The 18,786-nt window shown below is 39.2% G+C and overlaps 1 protein-coding gene across 4 annotated transcripts in view; it reads left to right on the forward strand.

Annotated features, from left to right (window-relative positions):
* ZMYND11 (zinc finger MYND-type containing 11) overlaps positions 1-18,786 on the forward strand; it is a 61,326-nt gene that overhangs the window by 30,775 nt on the left and 11,765 nt on the right. For 2 of the 4 annotated variants that reach the window (XM_005426729.2, XM_005426730.2), the window contains 8 exons: positions 2,421-2,582; positions 11,405-11,482; positions 11,869-11,961; positions 13,413-13,500; positions 14,618-14,673; positions 15,456-15,533; positions 16,076-16,194; positions 18,026-18,233. In XM_005426729.2, coding sequence (XP_005426786.1) covers positions 2,421-2,582; positions 11,405-11,482; positions 11,869-11,961; positions 13,413-13,500; positions 14,618-14,673; positions 15,456-15,533; positions 16,076-16,194; positions 18,026-18,233 — 882 coding nt within the window. The remainder of the gene's footprint in view (positions 1-2,420; positions 2,583-11,404; positions 11,483-11,868; positions 11,962-13,412; positions 13,501-14,617; positions 14,674-15,455; positions 15,534-16,075; positions 16,195-18,025; positions 18,234-18,786) is intronic. The other 2 variants (XM_031061699.1, XM_005426731.2) reach the window with 1 other exon arrangement.

The raw sequence follows: 18,786 nt of genomic DNA on the forward strand, positions 1-18,786 counted from the left end.
GACCCCGAGCGCCGGCAGCCGGAGCTGGGCGCAGCTAAAATAATCCCATTTCCTGCATGAAAATAAATGAGTCTATGAATAGACAAAGTGCTGGGAGCGCATTCCCCTCCCGTTCACACTTAGGTAAACCGAGAGGAGCAATAACCAACACTTCATTGCTGTTGGAGGAAAACTAATGCCTCTGACCTCGCTATTGAAGTCAATAGGGCAGTTGTCCACAAGGGTTATGTACCTTTTTAAAATCTGTTTTTAGCTAGCTTTCAAATATAATGCACAAATTAATGTTTTATGTATACTTATGCACTAAATATACTGCATTAAACTAAAACTTTTTTTTCCGTGAAAATCCTTGTATTTAGAAATAATGAGGTTTTCAAAACTTTGCAGTGTGAATACTGAAGGAAGCCTCTTCTGCTGTTTTATTTAATGTCATGGTTTCTGGCTGGAGTGGATGGTTTTTCTTGCCAGCAAATATATTTCCGTATGTTTATGAAATTCCACATCTCTTTGCCAGTATATTTCTTAACAATGGAATATCTGGGAGATACAAATACGTAACTAATACAAACAAAAATTAAGAATCCTAGAATCCTGATTCTGTGCTGAAATTGCAGGGCCTCTTGTGGTCTTCTCAGTTTAATTTTTATCTAAATATACATTCAACCAAAACTGATTATTTTTCTTGCTTAATTGGCCCTTTACTGTCACCTGATTTTTTCTTTTTTCATTTTCTATATACAGTTAATATAAATTAAGTACAAAACACTACTTTATCCTGATTCCTCTCAGTCTACAGGCAAATCAAGTACACCAACAATGCAGTATCTTTAGTTGTTTACAAAATATCCTAAAGAAAGGGCTCCCTAAGTACACAGCCACTGGATTTTGGAAGGGGAAAGATTTGGTGAAACAAGAATGTGTTATTTTAGCCAAATTTGGTGGTGTTATGCCATTTTGAGTTATACAGAATTTGCCAGTAAAATGAAATGAGGAGAAATGACAAAAGGTCAAGTTACACTGTTAATCTGCACAACAAAGGAGGGCAAAGTTCTGAGTTTAGAAAAATTGCTGGTTAAGATTTCATAGGATGGTTTTTCCCCCTCTAAACTTGCTACCCCTGCAATCCAACATTCATGGTACATCAGCTTTAGTGCAGGCACTCTGTGTTGGGGCTGTCCCAAATCTCTTGTGTTCCTGGGGGCTCTGGTCAGATGAGTTCTGTGCACAGCACAAGGGACTGGAAGGGCCACCTGAGCGTGGCCCTTCTCACACTGGAGGAGACCTTGCACACAAGGACTGCACTGCCCAGGCACAGCATAATGAAAATCAGACAAATGCCAGCTCTGGGAATTGCTAACTCCACCTTTACAACATGACATTAAAAATAGCTTGATCAGATTTTACCAAGATAATTTATTGAAGAATAGGAGTAGTTTTTTCAGAGATCTGAACCCATTGAAAAGTGACATTTGACATGAAAAGGCATTGAGAGTTTTATCTGAGATATGACAGCTATTTTGTCTTCTAAGTGTAGAGAAAACTGTGGCATTTCAGATAACAAACATAAACATTTAACAGTGGCCACTGGCAATTCTGCTTGATTCTAGAACTATAGATTCCTAGAGCAAAATTCTGCCTCCAAATTATATGCATGCTGCTCTCATTTAGTTCAGCAAAGCTTGTGCACATGTTTCAAAGGTCAGAATTTGGCCGTTGGGGGTGAATTTTCAAGGAAGAGTATATTAAAGACACCTGTGCATCAGCAGAACCATATCCTTTGTCTACTGCAGAACATTTCAGGAATGAGCCCGGTGCTATTGAGCACGGCAAGTGAAACATTTTATGTGTTTTGAATTACATTGGGATTGCTTAGCAGAAACATTTCTTGCAGTAATTGGTTCATGATTTCATTTATTTCTTGTAACTCAACTCTTTGATGCTGAAAAGTTGTCAGTTTTAAGAGAGTAAAGACTGGAAGGGACTGCCCTTCAGAAAATTACAGTTGAAAATATAATGTAACACTCAAACTAAGGGAAATAGTCCAAGAAAATAGGTATGGTCTGTTGAGGTGCACAAACTTTTGTTTGCAATCTAATACAGAGAGGTCAACAAATGTTTTACACAAAGGTAGAAAACAAACCCACTTTTCATTGTGGACAGAGCTCATATTTGAAATTGTAACTAATCAGACAATTGAAAAAATTAAAATTTGGCATTCATATTCTATTGGAGTTAGTGTGTATTAAATTGATGAAGATCTTTAAGCACATAGGTTTTCCCCTGTTTTTTAAACATTATACACTTCTTTAAAATGTTTATAATGTCTAATTGCTGCTGGATTTCAAGACATATCAATTTTGTTCTTAGTTCCTGCAGATTTTGACAGAATGTCATACCAAAATATTTTGTATTTTTTGTAGGACTGGGAAACAGAAAATCATGACTGGTATTGTTTTGAATGCCATTTGCCTGGAGAGGTGTTGATATGTGACCTGTGTTTTCGTGTGTATCATTCCAAGTGTTTGTCTGATGAGTTCAGGCTTAGAGACAGCAGTAGTCACTGGCAGTGCCCAGTTTGCAGGGTGAGTACCTATGAGATTTCATGTGCTGATTAGAGGATTGATATTCATTAATAGATTTATGAAGGTGTCCAGGTGGTCTGGCCAGGTTATTGGGTAAAGAACTGAATGTTGAAATGATGGTACATACCTAGAGCATCTGTACAGAGGTACCAAAATGTGGTGCATGTAGCAGATGGCCACTTTTGAAGACTCCAGCAAGTTTTACTTGCACAGTACCCTGTGCCAGAGCGTGCACCTGAGTGCAGTAAAGTGTGGGAACCTTCAACAAGAGTAAACAAATTGCTGTATAAGATGCTACTGTTTTTACTTAATGTTGTTTTAATGAATCATTTTTGTATTTTGATGACTTGCATTCTTAATATTTTATTGGAATGGTATTTTATGTTACAAAGCCACAATCATGTTACTGATGAGGCTAGAGTCAAAATTATGGAGTTAAATCCTGCTTTTCATTTACTGATGTGGATTCTATTGGTGCAAAAAGGGCAATCTGAATTTCACTCATGGCATCCATAGCTATGTTTTTGTCTTTAAAAATGCTATTCTTATGAGTATGGCAGTGAGACAGCAAAAAGCATTTTTATATGAATGGGCAGATATGTTGTCTACGTTTCATTAGAAGATTAAAGATTCTGGTCAGGAGGGTGCTTACTGGTACCTAGCCTTGAATCAGCCACATACCTGTTGCTGTTTTCATCTCTGTGTCACCTCCCCAAATGGTGCACTTCACTAGGCTTCCTAGAGAGCTAAGCTCCCTTCCTGTGGAAGGAATAAAGCACATTAATGTTTCAGATAAAATTGTTGCTGCAGAAAGGCATAAAACTGCCACTTCCACTCTGCCTGGGATTGCTGGAGAGAGAGGCACTTCCTTTGCTAAAAGCTTGGATTAGCTGTAGAGCAGCAGAGTGACCTTAGGATGATCTGTGCTGCAAGGAATGTAAGGTTTCAGGCACTTTGTGGGATGGGGAAGTAGTTGTTGAAAACACATGGAGTGTTTTGTTTCAAAACAGCACTTTTTGACTGCTGTTACCTTAGAGTTCCACAAAACCTGTTGTTGTTTCCTCAGATTGCTCTCAGGAGAGCAGATTGCTGTCAGGGAGCTCTCAGGGTTTAGGGAAATAGTAAGAAAATCAGGGCTAGCTCAAGGAAGCTGAAAGTAATGAAAAGGAAGTAGTGGCAGGGAAAAAACTGTTCAGAATAAACACATTTACTGTATCTCTCCATATTGAATTGCTAGCATTTAATTTAGCTACTCAATATCCCTCTGTTAAAAACAAAAATTATGACCATATAGAGATGATTTACTTTCAGATTTTTAAATAAATCTCTTTAATAATTGTTGGGTCTTATTAGAATTATTGATTATTCCTATAAATAGTTAAAATTAGGTAAACAGCATCCAGTACTCACTGTAGTTTGCCAGGAATTTTAAATGATGGCTGGTGAAGGTAGAGACTGTGGATGGCTTATGCCACCTTGTGTATGAGGTGGTTTCATAACATCTATCTTGTACCATGGATGTCCTCAGAGTGGAAATGCTGAATCATTGCTGGAAATGTGCTCTGATACACCAGCTTTGAGAACAGTTTGACTTTCATCATGAAGCCTTGAAGTCCTTTATGGAAATGATATTAAATAAATGTTTACCTTAAAAAAGAAAATCCTGTGAAACTTGAGCCATGTGCTCTCTGCCTATCTTTCTGCATTTGCTCCTTTATACAAATGTTAAGGAGAGGTTTTGGGGGCTCTTAAATGCTTCCTGCCCAAGAGGCCTTTGGCTTGCTTAGTGCCTCAGGTGAAGATCAACCTATTTTTGTGGATATTGCCACTGTGAATGCCATGGCATCCTTTCTCCCCCTGTGCCAGCAGCTCCTATTTTTCTTGTCATTAATTCAAATAGCTTCAAGCCCTAATTCTGCAAACCTGGACTAAGGAGGCTGGCACAGTCCCTGTAAGTGTGGGAGTCAGCATCCTTGTGTCAGAAGTCATCCTTTAGTATTCTGCTACTTTCTGCCCACCCTCCTAGGAAATGACTGCTCTAATTTCATTTTAAAAGCAAGAAAGTGGCCTATATTCAAAAACCTAATAATGTGGAGAGAGCCCTGGCTGATGTCCAGAGGGCATAACAGGGCTTAACCATCTTGCATAAGGGCACTGTGTTATCAGCAGTAAATAAGTATCTTAAAGAAAAGTGATAGCTGGGACAAAGAGATACATATATTTTCATATTTAATTCCATAACTGCACGTGGCATTTCTCACTTGGGGATTTCAAAGCTCTTTACAAAGGTGAAGTACAAGTATGTTTAAAACATAATATATTGGGAGAAATAATCTAAGAACACTTCATTCTTATGTAAAGATTGCTTCTCTAATGCTGCCAAGGTCAGCAAGCCTTTGGATTTTTCATTTCACAATTGCTGGTTGTATTAGTTTGATCAACCAGTGCAGTTTTATCTTGCACACTTGGCTACTCAGAAATATTTTATAAAGGCCATTGCTAAAGATTTGTTCATAACTTAAAAAATATTTTCTTCCCATATAATATTAAAAATCCCTTTCGAACCTTGTTCTGAACTCTGTTTGCCTGCTCGTGGTTTTTCTCCATTGCATCCATAAACAACAATGTCCAGTTCCTCGTTTATTTCTTTTTTTAAATTGATGGTACCGCTCTGAGTATTTTTGTACCCTATATAACTCTCAGCAGGAGTCAAAAGTCAGACAAAGTTCAATTCAAACCACATTGCACTGATTGAAATTTTTCCCTGACTGTTGACTAATCATTGCCTTAAGTGAAATAAATTGGCATTATCAGCAAAATTCTAGACAAGTCACAAGAGAAAAACTTAATATTGAATGAGCTTAGAGATTACATTTTTCACTACTGGAATAGTCCATTCCAGACAGGGTTAGTCACCTCTGTCTCTGAAAGATATAGGAAACTTGTACATTTATTGCTTCTCTTCAGTTATATAAAACAAGGGAATTAATTTTCTTCAGTTAATTTAGTATCTAAAGACTACAAAAAAAACCCACTAATTTTTGGTGGGGGAATAGATATATACAAAATTGGGAATAGGAGAATTTTGATCATGTTGGTGTAACTCACTATTATTATTTCTTGTCTAAAAATCCAAATTTTAAAAAAATTATAAGAAGGCAAAACTAAGCATTTTGATATATCATTTGTCACAGAGAAATAATTTTGATTCATGAAACAGAAGGAAAGAATTAGTCATGTGGTTTCACTTGACTATTAATTTTTTTTACAATCATCTGATGAGAGATTGGTCTTCCATGCATGTTCTTTGCAAGGACTTATAGCAAATTTACCTATCCTAGTGGGTACTCCAATATTCCTGGGGTTTATACATAGGAGACCAAAGTAACCTGTAGAGATTAAGATATTAAATCCTGTGCTGGGAAGTATGCTATAGATAGGCTTTCTCTGAGTGCTGGTACTGTACTGAGCATTTCCTAGGGTACATAAAACTAAACCATTATGCAGTTCACAATCAACTTCAGACAAAATTTGACAAGTGAGAATGACAAGCAGAGGAAAGTTAGAAGCACAGGAAGATGGAGGTTACTTAAGTGAAGTTTTTCAAGTGCTTAGATCAGGGGGGTTTAGGTACCAGCTGCCAGTCAAGGTGGTAAATGTCAAATACAAGGAGGGAGGAAAGAGTTTTTATTGGCTTATTTCATAGTGTTATGGTAGGAGTTTGAGACCTGGATGGGGAAACATATTCCTGAAAGAGTATTTGGTGTGATCACACAAATAATAGTCATGGGTTGGTGAGCAAAGGGCAGTCCTAGTGTAGGACCAGTTTCCAGTTTTAGCAGCACAGAGCTGCTAAACACCTGTGAGGTGTTGGTCCTCACCAGTCCCTGCCATGCACCCTGGAGTAAATCAGGGAGCTGACAGAACTGGGCTCTGCATAGCACATACTGAATAAAGGATAAAGGAATTTGTCCACAGCAGTGGGAAAACTGGGTAAGCTCCACTTAGAGCCTCCTGCCACCTTCTTTGTGCAGATAAAAGCATATTTAATTCATATGATTCTTCATATTCAGAAGGCACCATACATGTAGAAAGCAATTTGTGGATTCAGCTGTAATATTTCCAAAAGCACCTGATGCTTTAAAAAGTCTAATTTTACTGCATCTGATCATGAAAGAGGCAAATCTCAGGGCATATTTTGCTCCTGCAGAAGCTTTTCTGTGTGATGCTTAGGGCACACAGTGCATTGGTTGCTCTGAGACCCATTCCATGTGCCTGCATACCTTTCTTAATGGTACAGGAAACCTGAGGACCTGAGGGTTGAAAGTTTGAGAGGGCAGCAGAGCAGTAAAGCTTTCCATATGTAACACCAAATTCCTCTGGCAATTTAAGCCCTAAAAAAGTCCAAGGGCCAGTGTGTAAAGCCAGAAGTTTCTGAAGGGCAGTGGTGAGTGTATGTTGGACTCATGCTCATAGATCCCCTCTGCAAATAGACCCCTGGAAACCTGAATTTCTTCTGAAAATGCAACTGATGCCTTAGAAACATGTATCTGTCATTGAGCAGCCTCCACAGAATCCATCACTGAACTGAAATGCAGCTCTTTGATGTGTGTATACACAGGACAGGTGAGAGAGGAAGGGAAAAATATTCATTAATGGGAGATTACAGGGAAATGGAAACCTCTTTAAACAGTGCAAATGTAATTTAAATGCCTATAGCTGGACAGAATGCTGGCTCTGACACCTTGCATTTCTTAGAGTTTTCCTGGTTTTTTCTCTGCAAAAGAAAGATTGCAGCAACTGCAGCACAGTGGCCACTGCCACCCTGGGAGTTGAGAGCTAACTCGGAGTGCAGAGATTTGTCACTTCCATCATCCCTGGTGCTGCTGCAGGATGGAGTGTTTCTGGGAAGTGCCCCTGGCTTCTCCAGCCTCATGTGGTTTGAAAAGCCTTGCAGTGAAGCCCTGCACTATGAGCATGTCAGAATTGCTAAATAAGTCACACCTGCACAGTAGCAATATATTGCTACCCTCTTGAACAGCTAGGCAGTATAATTAATCTGGAATATTGAATATAAAGAGCAATGTAACCTTCAGGTTCCAGCTTCTAAGAAACAGATGTGCTGCAGAGAATAAGGCTCATAGAAGTTTTTTCCTGCACCCACAAGAAAAGAGTTAGGCTGCAGGCTTGGCCTTTCACCTACCAAATCTCATTAATCTTCTACATGAGGATTGCTGTTGGGAAGGTTATTACTTCACTCCTTCATCCCCTGTCTAAATACATAGGCCTGACCAAGTCTTTCAGTTTCCCTTGATTCAGAGCAGGAGGTTTGGAGCTCTCTCTAAAGCAGGGTGTGCCTCAGGACTTGTCCATGCTGCAGGTGAGCCCCAGCAGGCAGTCAAGCACCACAGGGTCCACCCATGTCCCCTCAACTCCCAGCTGAGAAAGGAAACAAAACAGGTGATGCAAGGGCAGTCACTCCCCACCCTCCTGGATAGATCAATGCCCAGACAGTTCCTGAGTTAAAGATGGCCAAATTCCCCCTAAGCCCTCTCCTCTTCCTTTCCATGGCTGAGCATGAGGTTCCATGGCATGGAACAGCTCTTTGGTTAGTGCAGCTCATCTTCCTTGTTGGGTCTTCTCCCACCCTCTTGGGCACTCCCCAAACTGTTCACTGTGGGGCAGAGTGAGAAACTGCCAAGACATTTACCCTGTGCTCAGGAGGAGCTGCAACATCCATGTGTTACCATCACTGTTTTGGTCACAAATCTAAACCACAGCACCACACAAGTGCTGTGAAGACAATTCATTTCATCCCAGCCAGACCTGGTACAGTCCCATATTAAGATAATTTATCCCACAAATAGACTGTGTAAAAGTATAAGGATCCTGACATTTTGGGGGCTGGATTGAATCTCAGCAGGCTCCTTGAAACAAACTTGAACTTGAACAAGGTTTCCAGTAGAGCATTTTAGTAGATCTGACAGGGAAAAGAAAGTGGATCTTGCCACTATCATTGTTTTTGTTTCCTGAAAGTAGGAAATTAGAAGACCTAATTTTCATTTATATTTGCTTCTATATAACTCTGCCTACAAAGGGGACCTGAAAGTGGGTATATTATCTTGTGTCAGAGCAATATGAATAGATTTTATGCAAATCATAGTCCCCATCTAGTATTATCTATTTTCTTGCTTTAAGTGGCTCAAGGTTGACGACTCTGAGAACACTACAAGTCTTCAAAATACAAAGGAGGGCTTTTTTTATTAAAAACTTACACATTTTCCATTATAACTTCCAAAGAATGTGTGAATGCTACCTCCTAAATGGCTAATTATTGTTGAAAAGTGAATGAAGTGCTGGAAATGTAACTGTCTTTCTACAAAGGCTGAGCAGCCTTGCCATAAAAAGACATTTTGCTGGCTCATAGGCTCCAATTCCCTAAATTTATTACCTTTCAAAATTTAGTAGAGGAACATGGAGATCAAGTTTTTCTTAAAATAAATCAGTGTAAGGAATTGAAGGAAAAGTGGAAAAATTAAAGTTTGCCAGAATTGGCAAGTTAATTATATAATTTTCATTGCTGCTTAAGATGATATTAATTGCTGACATCAATAACTATACAAAGCCAGCTATCTATCTTTTCTTATGATCTCAAGGATAAGACTGCAAACCATCCATCTCAACAGTCTCTTTCAAACTGTCTTGCCCAGCAGGGCATGAAAAATGGTTCACATGAATTCTGAAATGCTTTCAAAGGATGATAAATTCCAGAGCCATGTCAGAAAAAGAGGTGTAGGACTAGTCAGTGCATGTGAGTTTTATTGTGTCCTTATAAGTTTCAGTCTTTTAAAATGCTGTGTCATTAGCAAGCACACAGCACTCCAGTGCCTGAAATGACAAAATGACAGCAGTGTTTCATAATGCAGATAATTTAATGCACATTTGGGTTTTCATTTGCAGTGGCAATGTTGGTTTATGAGAAACTGAGTAGGTGATTTGAATTCCAGCAGAATGCACGTTTCTCCTGGTAGTCAGAGTGAAACATGAATATACAGAATATGATTCAGATATATAGTGCAGGATAAATTCTCTGTCAGTCCACAGTTTGGAAGGAAGGCCAGGCAACCATTAATATTATGAAAATAATGCTTAAAGGAACTGTAGGTTTAGAAATACCTGGGGCTGGCCCTTCCCACAAGAGAGTTTTTCCCAGTCAGGAGGAAGCTGTAGTGTTGTTATGCACCATGCAGGGTCTGAGTAGGTTGGTGACTGAGCTGGTATTTCAGCACAGTTTATAATGACTCTAATTGCTGTTAAGCAATCAAATGAGTAGCTTTGCAGGTAGTGCTGTGTACAGTTTTGTTTCCAGAAAGATAGAAGTACAATCCTGAGATGTATAGGTTGCAAGTTTGCTGTAGCACAGGGAAACAGCCTGTGGTTTTCAGTGTCCTCAGTGTCTTGCAGGAGGAATATAAACAGGGGAGACACAATCAAATCCTATCAGCTTTTTTGTGCTAATATGTAATTTTATTCTTGCCAAGTAAATGTGTAAAAGCAGGTGCTCTGTACTCAATGTCTGTCAGCCCTATGTCCAGAGTCATATAGAAGTAATTAAATGAAAAATAGCACACTTCTAGTGACAGATAAATTTTAAGCCTCCTTTATTTACATATTAGAACATGGATTCATTTTTTTTCTGGTGTTTGCTAAGCAACCATCATCTGCACAATTATGTGGATCTTGCTAAAGGCCATCAGTTTTTGAGGATGCAGGTGTAACTGTGCCAGTTTGGTCCACACAGTTTGCACACAAGTGGTGAAGTGAGGCATGAGAAGGGGAGAGCTCAGCCTGGCAGTCAGTGCACAAGGTGTGAGGAGGAGTGAATGCTTTGCAGGAGATGTGAGCAGTTAGAAACACTTCAGGATAATAGACCTGGAACCCATGCTGTTGTTTCACTGCGCTTTTGTTTGGGAGAGCTACTGGAGGTAAAAGCAGGGAGGAGGCAGCACTTTGCAGCCAGCTGTTGTAGCTCTGCAGAGCTGTGCACAGGGATTGGAAAGGCTGTTTGTAAGAGCACATTAGGCATTTACAGAGACACCTTCTCTCTAGCAGCACATTTTTGGTATGCAGGGTTTTCACTAGCCTGGTTATACTTTGAAGGGTGCAGTAAGTCTCTATAAGTCTAAAATGAGAGGGGAAAGCTCTGGACCCTGAACTGCTAAAAAGTAGAGATCTTTGTTCCAGAATCTGGATTAAATTTTGTTAAGGAAGAACCACAAAGCTCCCAGACTGCTGTTTCTTGAGCACTAAAAAGTGCTCTGAGTTTCTACTGGCTAGACCCAATTTGTCTTCCTCCCAGATGGTGTCATTTTGCTTAGTCAGCACATAATTTGTAGATGGTACAGGATATTATTTTTTAAATTATTTCTTATTTTACTAAAATTATTAATGCCTTGCTAATAAAAAGACCATTAAATAAATTTTCAGCTGCTCCCTAAAATTACTTTCTTCGTTGCTTTATTCTAATTAGACACTTTTTTATGAGAGGTTTTGACAAACTATTATGGATACAAGTGGAAATAAAACCTGCAATTTTTCTGTAGCTGAAGTTCTCAGCCCAGACATAATTCAAAGTAACAGATATGGTGGTAGTGGTGTGTTAGTGTTACTAATTTCTCAGAAAAGATTTTCCCTAAGAGATAGTGTTTTATGTGATTCAAAGTTACCTTTTCAAATCAAGTGTTAATGCAGAGGAAATGTTTATTGGCTGGATTTTGAAGTCAAGTTTAAAATACTGATCTGATGCTGTTTTTCTTTGGCAGAGTATCAAGAAGAAAAACACAAGTAAGCAAGAGATGAGCACATACCTGCGGTTCATCGTGTCCCGGATGAAGGAGCGGGTGAGTCTGGGCTGGGAGCTTTGCTCAGTCCCTGCTGCACTGCGCAGGATCATTGTGGGTGCCCCCCTGTGACTGTGCAGGAAGGAGGGCTGCAGGAGGGTGGTTTTTATTTCTCCTGTCACAAGCACTGTGTGTGTTTTCACACACACTTACCAGGCCCTGAGGTTTGGATCAGTGTCACCAGGTTATGCCACGGGCCTGTGGCTCCTCTGACATGGAATTTTCAGATGTGAGACAAACCCAATCTCATGGGTTGTGGATCCCCAGTTTGCACTTGTGTAGTCTCCACCTGAAATATTCCAAACTATTGCATTTTCTAATCCTCTTTTATGTGTTTTAAGCAGATTCTGAATGCAATAACAAACACTGTCTCATGGTCCTTTCAGGCTATAGATCTAAACAAGAAAGGGAAGGACAACAAACACCCAATGTATCGAAGGCTGGTGCACTCAGCTGTTGATGTTCCTACTATACAAGAGGTAGACTGACTTGCTTTCTAACTTCCACACTGGTTTGGGTGTCTTTTAATAGTGAAAGTTTAAAAAGTCCTAATCCTGTTTAATTCTCTTTATGATCAGTATTTCAGTATTGTATCCAGCATTAGGTATGGAAGCTTAACACATCAAACTTTTTCCTCATAAATAGGTAATTGAGTAAAACCATTTTCAGCGGTGCCTAGTTTTCAGACAAAGACTATCCTCAATTCCTTTTGTACTAGGGTCTGCAGGTAGCTAAAATCTTCAGAGAAATTACTGTTTAGCTAAATCAATGAATATAGACTCAAGTGCCTGTGTGTGCTTCTCTGGCCCAATGTTTTTGACCATATTCTGATTTCAGTCATTTTGCCCTTGTGTGGGTGTCAGCTTTATAAACATCTGAATGATTCATAAAGAACCAATCACTTTGTTGATCATGAAAAACCAGACTCACCCAAAACATCTGTTTTGCATTAATTGTTCCAAAAATAAAGTACTAATAAATATATTGTCCCTTTTTTCTGAGCCAAAGGTCTGATCATGACTCATATAAATCGACTGCACATGACCATAATAAACAGCATATTCATCTTTACTCATTCCTGCAACTGGATTGTAGGCAGTGCTGTGGTATATCTTGCCCTTTACAAGCACAGATGTGTAGAGCCTTTGTTTTATTATTAAAATGCACAAATAAACAATAGCTTCACTGACAGTTTTGGAGACCAGCACTGCTGCTTTCTAGAAGTGCTGGCAACACTGGTTGAGCCTGAAAATAGGCCAGGCCTTCCTTTCACTCTGTCAACTTCTGTTTCCATAGAAGGTCTTTTGGCTCTGACATCATTCTACAAGCTGATGTTGTTTTGTTGGATGATTGGAATTGTCATAGATGTTCTTGAGAGAGCCCAAGTGAAAATGCTGCATTCCCCATTGGACAAAGCCACACTAAGAAAATGAGTTGCATGGCTCCATGTAGGCACTTTTTATGAGTTTGGAAGACTGGGACAATCAGCTTTCATCAGATAACACAGACTATCAAGTGAAGAGCCTGGAAGCTCAGTCCTGAAAGGCTGTCAACATTGATTCGAAACTAGCTGATATTTTAAGGTACAAAATGCTCTCCTCAGGGAACATATTTCAGTTTGAGCAAATGTTCTGGGCCACACCTTATACTGCAGCTACTGCAGCTTCACCTTCTTACAACCAGGAAAATCTCTTTTAAACTTGGTCAAGTATTAAAGGATCTGTTTTACTTCTGGGCATTGCATAAAGGGCAGCCAAAGCTCAGGTACTAACAAACCATGTCAAAGAGTTGTAAGTATTCCTTTTGTATGCAGGAAAAGCAGTGTCTGATCTGTGTTGCATAATGCAGACTCCTGTGAAAGCTTCTCTGCATAAAGCAGGTAGAGCACTTTGAAGAGTTTTCTCACAGCCTTGTGTTTTCTTTTGTGTAGAAAGTAAATGAAGGAAAGTACAGGAGTTATGAGGAGTTCAAAGCAGATGCTCAACTGCTTCTACACAACACAGTGATTTTCTATGGAGGTAAAATACTACATTTACTGCTTGTCTTGTTTGATTTGTCTTTATTTGTATGAAACTCACAAGTCCAGGATGAATTTGGTATTAAGTAGTCTTAAGTGTGAATGAGGTAATTTGAAAGCCCTTAAAAATCAAAGTGCATAAGGACTTTTTAGGATCTTTTCTGGCCCACCTACTACAGAAACTATTTTCATCCTCCCTGGATAAATCTCTTAGTGACAATTACACTTTTTCCATCCTGCTTCTTCTTCAGCAAAGTCCTAGGTCAGTCTATACTGCACATTTTTGCCAGTATACATATGTTTTCCTAGGGTAGAGCAGGTTTTTCTGTGCTATGTCAGCAGAAACATGTACTATGGACATATTTCTTTTACTTTTGGGCAATATTTGCCATATTGTGACAGCAAATGTAGCTACATCCACACCAGGAGTGTGCTGCTGGTGCAGTGTGGAGGTACAGCCATCAGAGAAGCTGCCAGGTGCTGGGCAGGTAATGAGTGACTGATTGGAAGTAAAAAAACACCAGCACCAGTCCAGAAGCTGTAGCCAGGTCCTGTTTTCCAGAGCCACCATCTCAGGAAGGGTGTGCTTGTCCCCTGCAGACATGGCCCCCAGCAGGGGCACTGGGAGGAGGGTGGCACCAGGGAATGCAGCCCCAGGAGATTCACACTGGGGCTGGTGGGGAGAGATGTGAATGTGCCAGGAGAGGAATACAGGGGTGTAAAGGGAGACTCAGTCATCAACAGTCTCTGAAGCATCACTCAGGGCACAGAGCAGAGAGGAGATGTTTTAGGACAGCTGCAGTGTGCCATGAAGACACAAGCAGAGAAAGGAACTGAACCCATATTAAGAGCAACTGTGTCTCCCTGCTGCTGCTCCTCCTCAGATGTGTACTTGCATTGTTCAGTGTAAAAGCAGTATTGTGGCATATAAATATGACACAGAAAACAAATATTGAACTGATTGTTAGAAAAATTTAAATGGAAGGGCTGTCCAAGTGATTAAATTATATTTTTTCTTCTTAAGCATGACAATTATAGCATGAATGTCACAGCTGCAAATCTTTGTGAGCACTGTGATCATACTGTGATTGTTTATACCATCTCTTTTTACTTTACAGCGGACAGTGAACAAGCTGATATAGCAAGGATGCTTTACAAAGACACCTGCCATGAAGTAAGTACCACCAAGGAACCAAGACGTAACCGAGATACTTCATTTTCATTTCAAAATCTAAGAAATTCTTCATATTCCAAAATAAAAAGCATATGAAATTGAATAATAAATTTCCTCCAGATAGTCTAGCAGCTGATTCAGAATTTTTTTTACTTTTTCTTTAGGTTTTTGTTGTTGGTTGGGTTTTGTTGTTGGGGTTTTGTTGGTTTTTTGGTTTTATTTTTGCAACTAGATGATAATTTTAAAAACACTTGTATTCAAAATTTAATTTTGAAAATAATCAAGCAATATAGATTTGGACTAGAAATAATTGTACTTACTAATATAAACTGGATCTGAGGTGAGATTCCTACTAAATTCTCTAATTGTCATTAAAAAAAAATTGTCATCATTCTCCATATTCAGGGGAGACCAAAAAATACAACGGAGGAGCTGGCACACTTTCTCCTTTTGTACAGTTGAATTACTTCTTTCACAATGTACTTTAAATATTTGATGAATTTTAAGAACTCTTCTTTGCATTTCATCTATTAATATGTCAGTTAGTCTTCTCCCTCTGCCTGGCTTTTCTGAAACATGAATAATGTTTCTTCAGGTTGTCTTTCAGCCTCTCACAGCCCAGCTCAGTTTCACACCTTTGGTTTGCATGGACAGAAGTAACTCCACCAAATTAGCAAGCAGGGCTGAAATATTTTACTACTTAAGGGAGAGGGATGCTACTGAAATCACATACATAGGATTTTTTTTTGCTTATTTACCTTTTTTTTTTTGTTGTTTTTCAGCTGGATGAACTGCAGCTTTGCAAGAACTGTTTCTATTTGTCAAATGCACGACCTGACAATTGGTTCTGCTATCCTTGTGTATGTTGCTGACACAGATTTTTATTTGTTTACTTTTCTGTATGAAAGCCTGCAGTTTTGGTGTCATTAATGCATTGAATATTCCATTTCACAGGGCTTGTTTCAAAAGCATGGCTAAGACTCTGTAAGCCTGGATATTTTACACAAGTGAAGTGTTGATTGAAGTTCAAAGCTGTAACAATATAGGTTATAAACCTTGGGAATCAGCCAGTTACAACAGTTTCACCAGAAAATAAGGAGCTTACAGAGCTAAACTTTGCTCCTGAATGAAGCTAGAAAGACAAGTTAATTTTTAGGCTGCTTAGGATCTCTGTTTTCAATAGACAGTTATACTCTTTTCAGACTTTGCAGTTTTGGGGTTTTTTTTAAGTTGATCCAGGCAATCTATATAACAAGGAAATGTAAGAAGATAAAAGTGAAAATAGCACTAGACACAAACAGTAACCAAACTCTTAAGGTACTTGCATAGTGTTACAGCAGAATATTTGTGGGAGATAGCAATATATTTCATATCCACTAATAAATCCAACTTCTTTTTCTAGATACCTAATCATGAGTTGGTTTGGGCCAAAATGAAAGGCTTTGGGTTTTGGCCAGCCAAAGTCATGCAGAAAGAGGACAATCAAGTTGATGTTCGCTTTTTTGGCCATCACCACCAAAGGTAATTTATTAATTCCATGTGCTGCTTTTTGCAAACAATATTAAAAGAATTTATCTCATCTGTCATGTTGTAAATCCTGGCTCAGCTTGTTGCCAGCATTAGAAATACTGAATACTTTGCCATAATTGTTTCAGAAAATCTCAATTTCAGTCTAACACATCTGAAGTGTCCAAATTCAGTGGCTCAGAGGTTCTCTTTCCACAGTTGCCAGAAGGATGTTCCTTAATGCTATTTTAATTAAAGACAGTAAGTGAACTTAAGCTGTTTCTTCAAATGTGTAGCAGTCTCCTAATCCAGGCCAAGGTGAAAATGGGACAGAAATGTACTCCTTCTACCAGTAGTATTGACTTCAGGCAATTTCTCATTTGAGGCACTACAATTTTGTGGTTTAGTACCATGATATATATCACAAATGTTTGTGTCTCACTGCTAGAACATTGACAGGCCTCCTGCTGGGAGCCAGTTTGCAATTTCAGAGAATCCCTCTTTACATTGGAAACTTGTCTCTTAGAGATCAGCTTTTGGTTCTCTCTCCAGCTGGTTGTTCAGCATTTGGGAAATATGTAGCAGTGTGACAGTGAATGTACTGGTTTGGATTATTTTGCTGTTTTATTTATATGCCTATAATGTGAGGAGAAGAGACATTTCTAAAGTAATTCATGGTTGTTGGGAGATGGTATATTTTGGTGCATCCCAAAAGGACCTAGACAATTTAGTACCAGTGTTTTAGTAATTGTTTATTCAAATTGCTTTCATGTAACTTGCATATGACATCTTTTCACTTTTTATATGAACTACCAAGACTTTCTAATAGTTATAAAGTAAGTAAAGGAGCCTTACTGGTGCCTCAGTCACAGAATGTTTTTACCTTGAATCTGTTCATGAATACAGTTTATTTCATTAGTTATCTTTGGCTTTAAGTTCACACAGTTTAAAATTACTTAATAAAGGAACCTGGCGCCTGTGGAATGAGATGCTTACAACTTCTTGCATGCTGGTACAAAAGGCAAAGGATGTTTAAATGCAGTGCCATTGCTTAGTTACTATGCTGGGCTTGGACAAAAGGCCAAACTCCTGGTTGCTGTAAATTGGCATTGTTTCTTTGTCTTTACTCAAATTAAATTTATATTGCAAGAATCAAGAATCTTTTCACAAACATGTCATTTGTTGAGTATTTAATCTGTTAGGCAGATGTGCATGGTAGTGACTCTATATCCAATGTCCAGTGTTGCCTGGTGCTTGGTATAACCTCTCAAAATGTCAAGACCTGCCTATCTAACTCTCTGAGGATTCTCTGAACACATTTAAGTGGACAAAGTAACTTTGGAGCCATGTCACTGGCATGAATTCAGTCCAAATAAACATGACAGTCCCCATGGAAGTTCAGTCCTGATAGACAGGGGCCCAGGACACAAAATGTCTCTATTCAAGGTGAGGAGTTGATACATTCCTTGACTGTTTTAGGAAAGAGATCAAGAGCTAAATTAGATTAGCATATGAACCTCCAGTAAAAAAATGTTTCAGTGTCTGAGTCAGGGCATTTAGCAAGAGAACAGATAAGAGATGGTGCTGGGGAAGGTTTGTGGCTCATAAAAAATGAGAGAGACTTTAAGCCATAGCACCAACAGCTAACAAGTATTTATAATAACAAAAATGTCTAACAGCATGCAGTCCATTTTTTTTTCAAATGTGTTGAGTTTAAAAAAAAAATCGAAAAGGAGTTGTCAGTTATCGACCATTGTGAAAAACTGCTTTTGAAGTCAGTTTCTCAGGTTGAGATCCTTCACCTGTATTTCATGTTTCTGAACTGTCTGTTCTGTGTATTCAAAAGGGCCTGGATCCCCTCTGAAAACATTCAAGACATCACAGTGAACATCCACCGGCTGCATGTGAAGCGCAGCATGGGCTGGAAGAAGGCCTGTGATGAGCTGGAGCTGCACCAGCGCTTCCTCCGGGAGGGCAGATTCTGGAAATCAAAGAATGAGGACAAAGGGGAAGAGGAGGCAGAGTCCAGCATCTCTTCCACTAGCAATGAGCAAGTGAGTGCTGCTGCAATATTAGCAATTGGGGCAATTCATTAAAGAGTACAAGTCAATCTGTTTTTGTTTAATGTGCTGTTAATTATTCTTGTGCTCTGTCTGCAGGTTTGTGAGGACAAAAGGGTTCAAAGATTTATTCTCCCTATCACTTGTTCCCCTTTATATCCCTATCTTGCTGTCAGTAATAACAAGAATTTAGATTTTCCCTCTTTCCTCAGTTTCTTGGATGACCTTTGTGAAGGTTCAAAGTGTTTGTCATCTACAGCACCTTGATGAGACAGATCAAGATTTCTAAAGTTAAATAGGAATGCTCAAGTCAAATGTCACAGATATCAGATGGACTGCAGCATTGCCTTTTTGGAGCCGTGTCAAGGGACAGCCCTGTGGCTGCTCAGCCTTTTCACAGCTGGAGTATGTTCACTTTGAGCTCTATTCTGCCTTCAGATCCACAAGTAACACCAGCCATGACATTTTCAGCAGGTCCAACTGAAGTTGGGTGCAAACGTTGCGCTTGAGGACCACCTGACCAGCAACTGATTAAAGTCATTAAAAA

Source organism: Geospiza fortis, unplaced genomic scaffold, assembly GCF_000277835.1.
Source record: "Geospiza fortis unplaced genomic scaffold, GeoFor_1.0 scaffold270, whole genome shotgun sequence".
Taxonomy (NCBI): Eukaryota; Metazoa; Chordata; class Aves; order Passeriformes; family Thraupidae; genus Geospiza; species Geospiza fortis.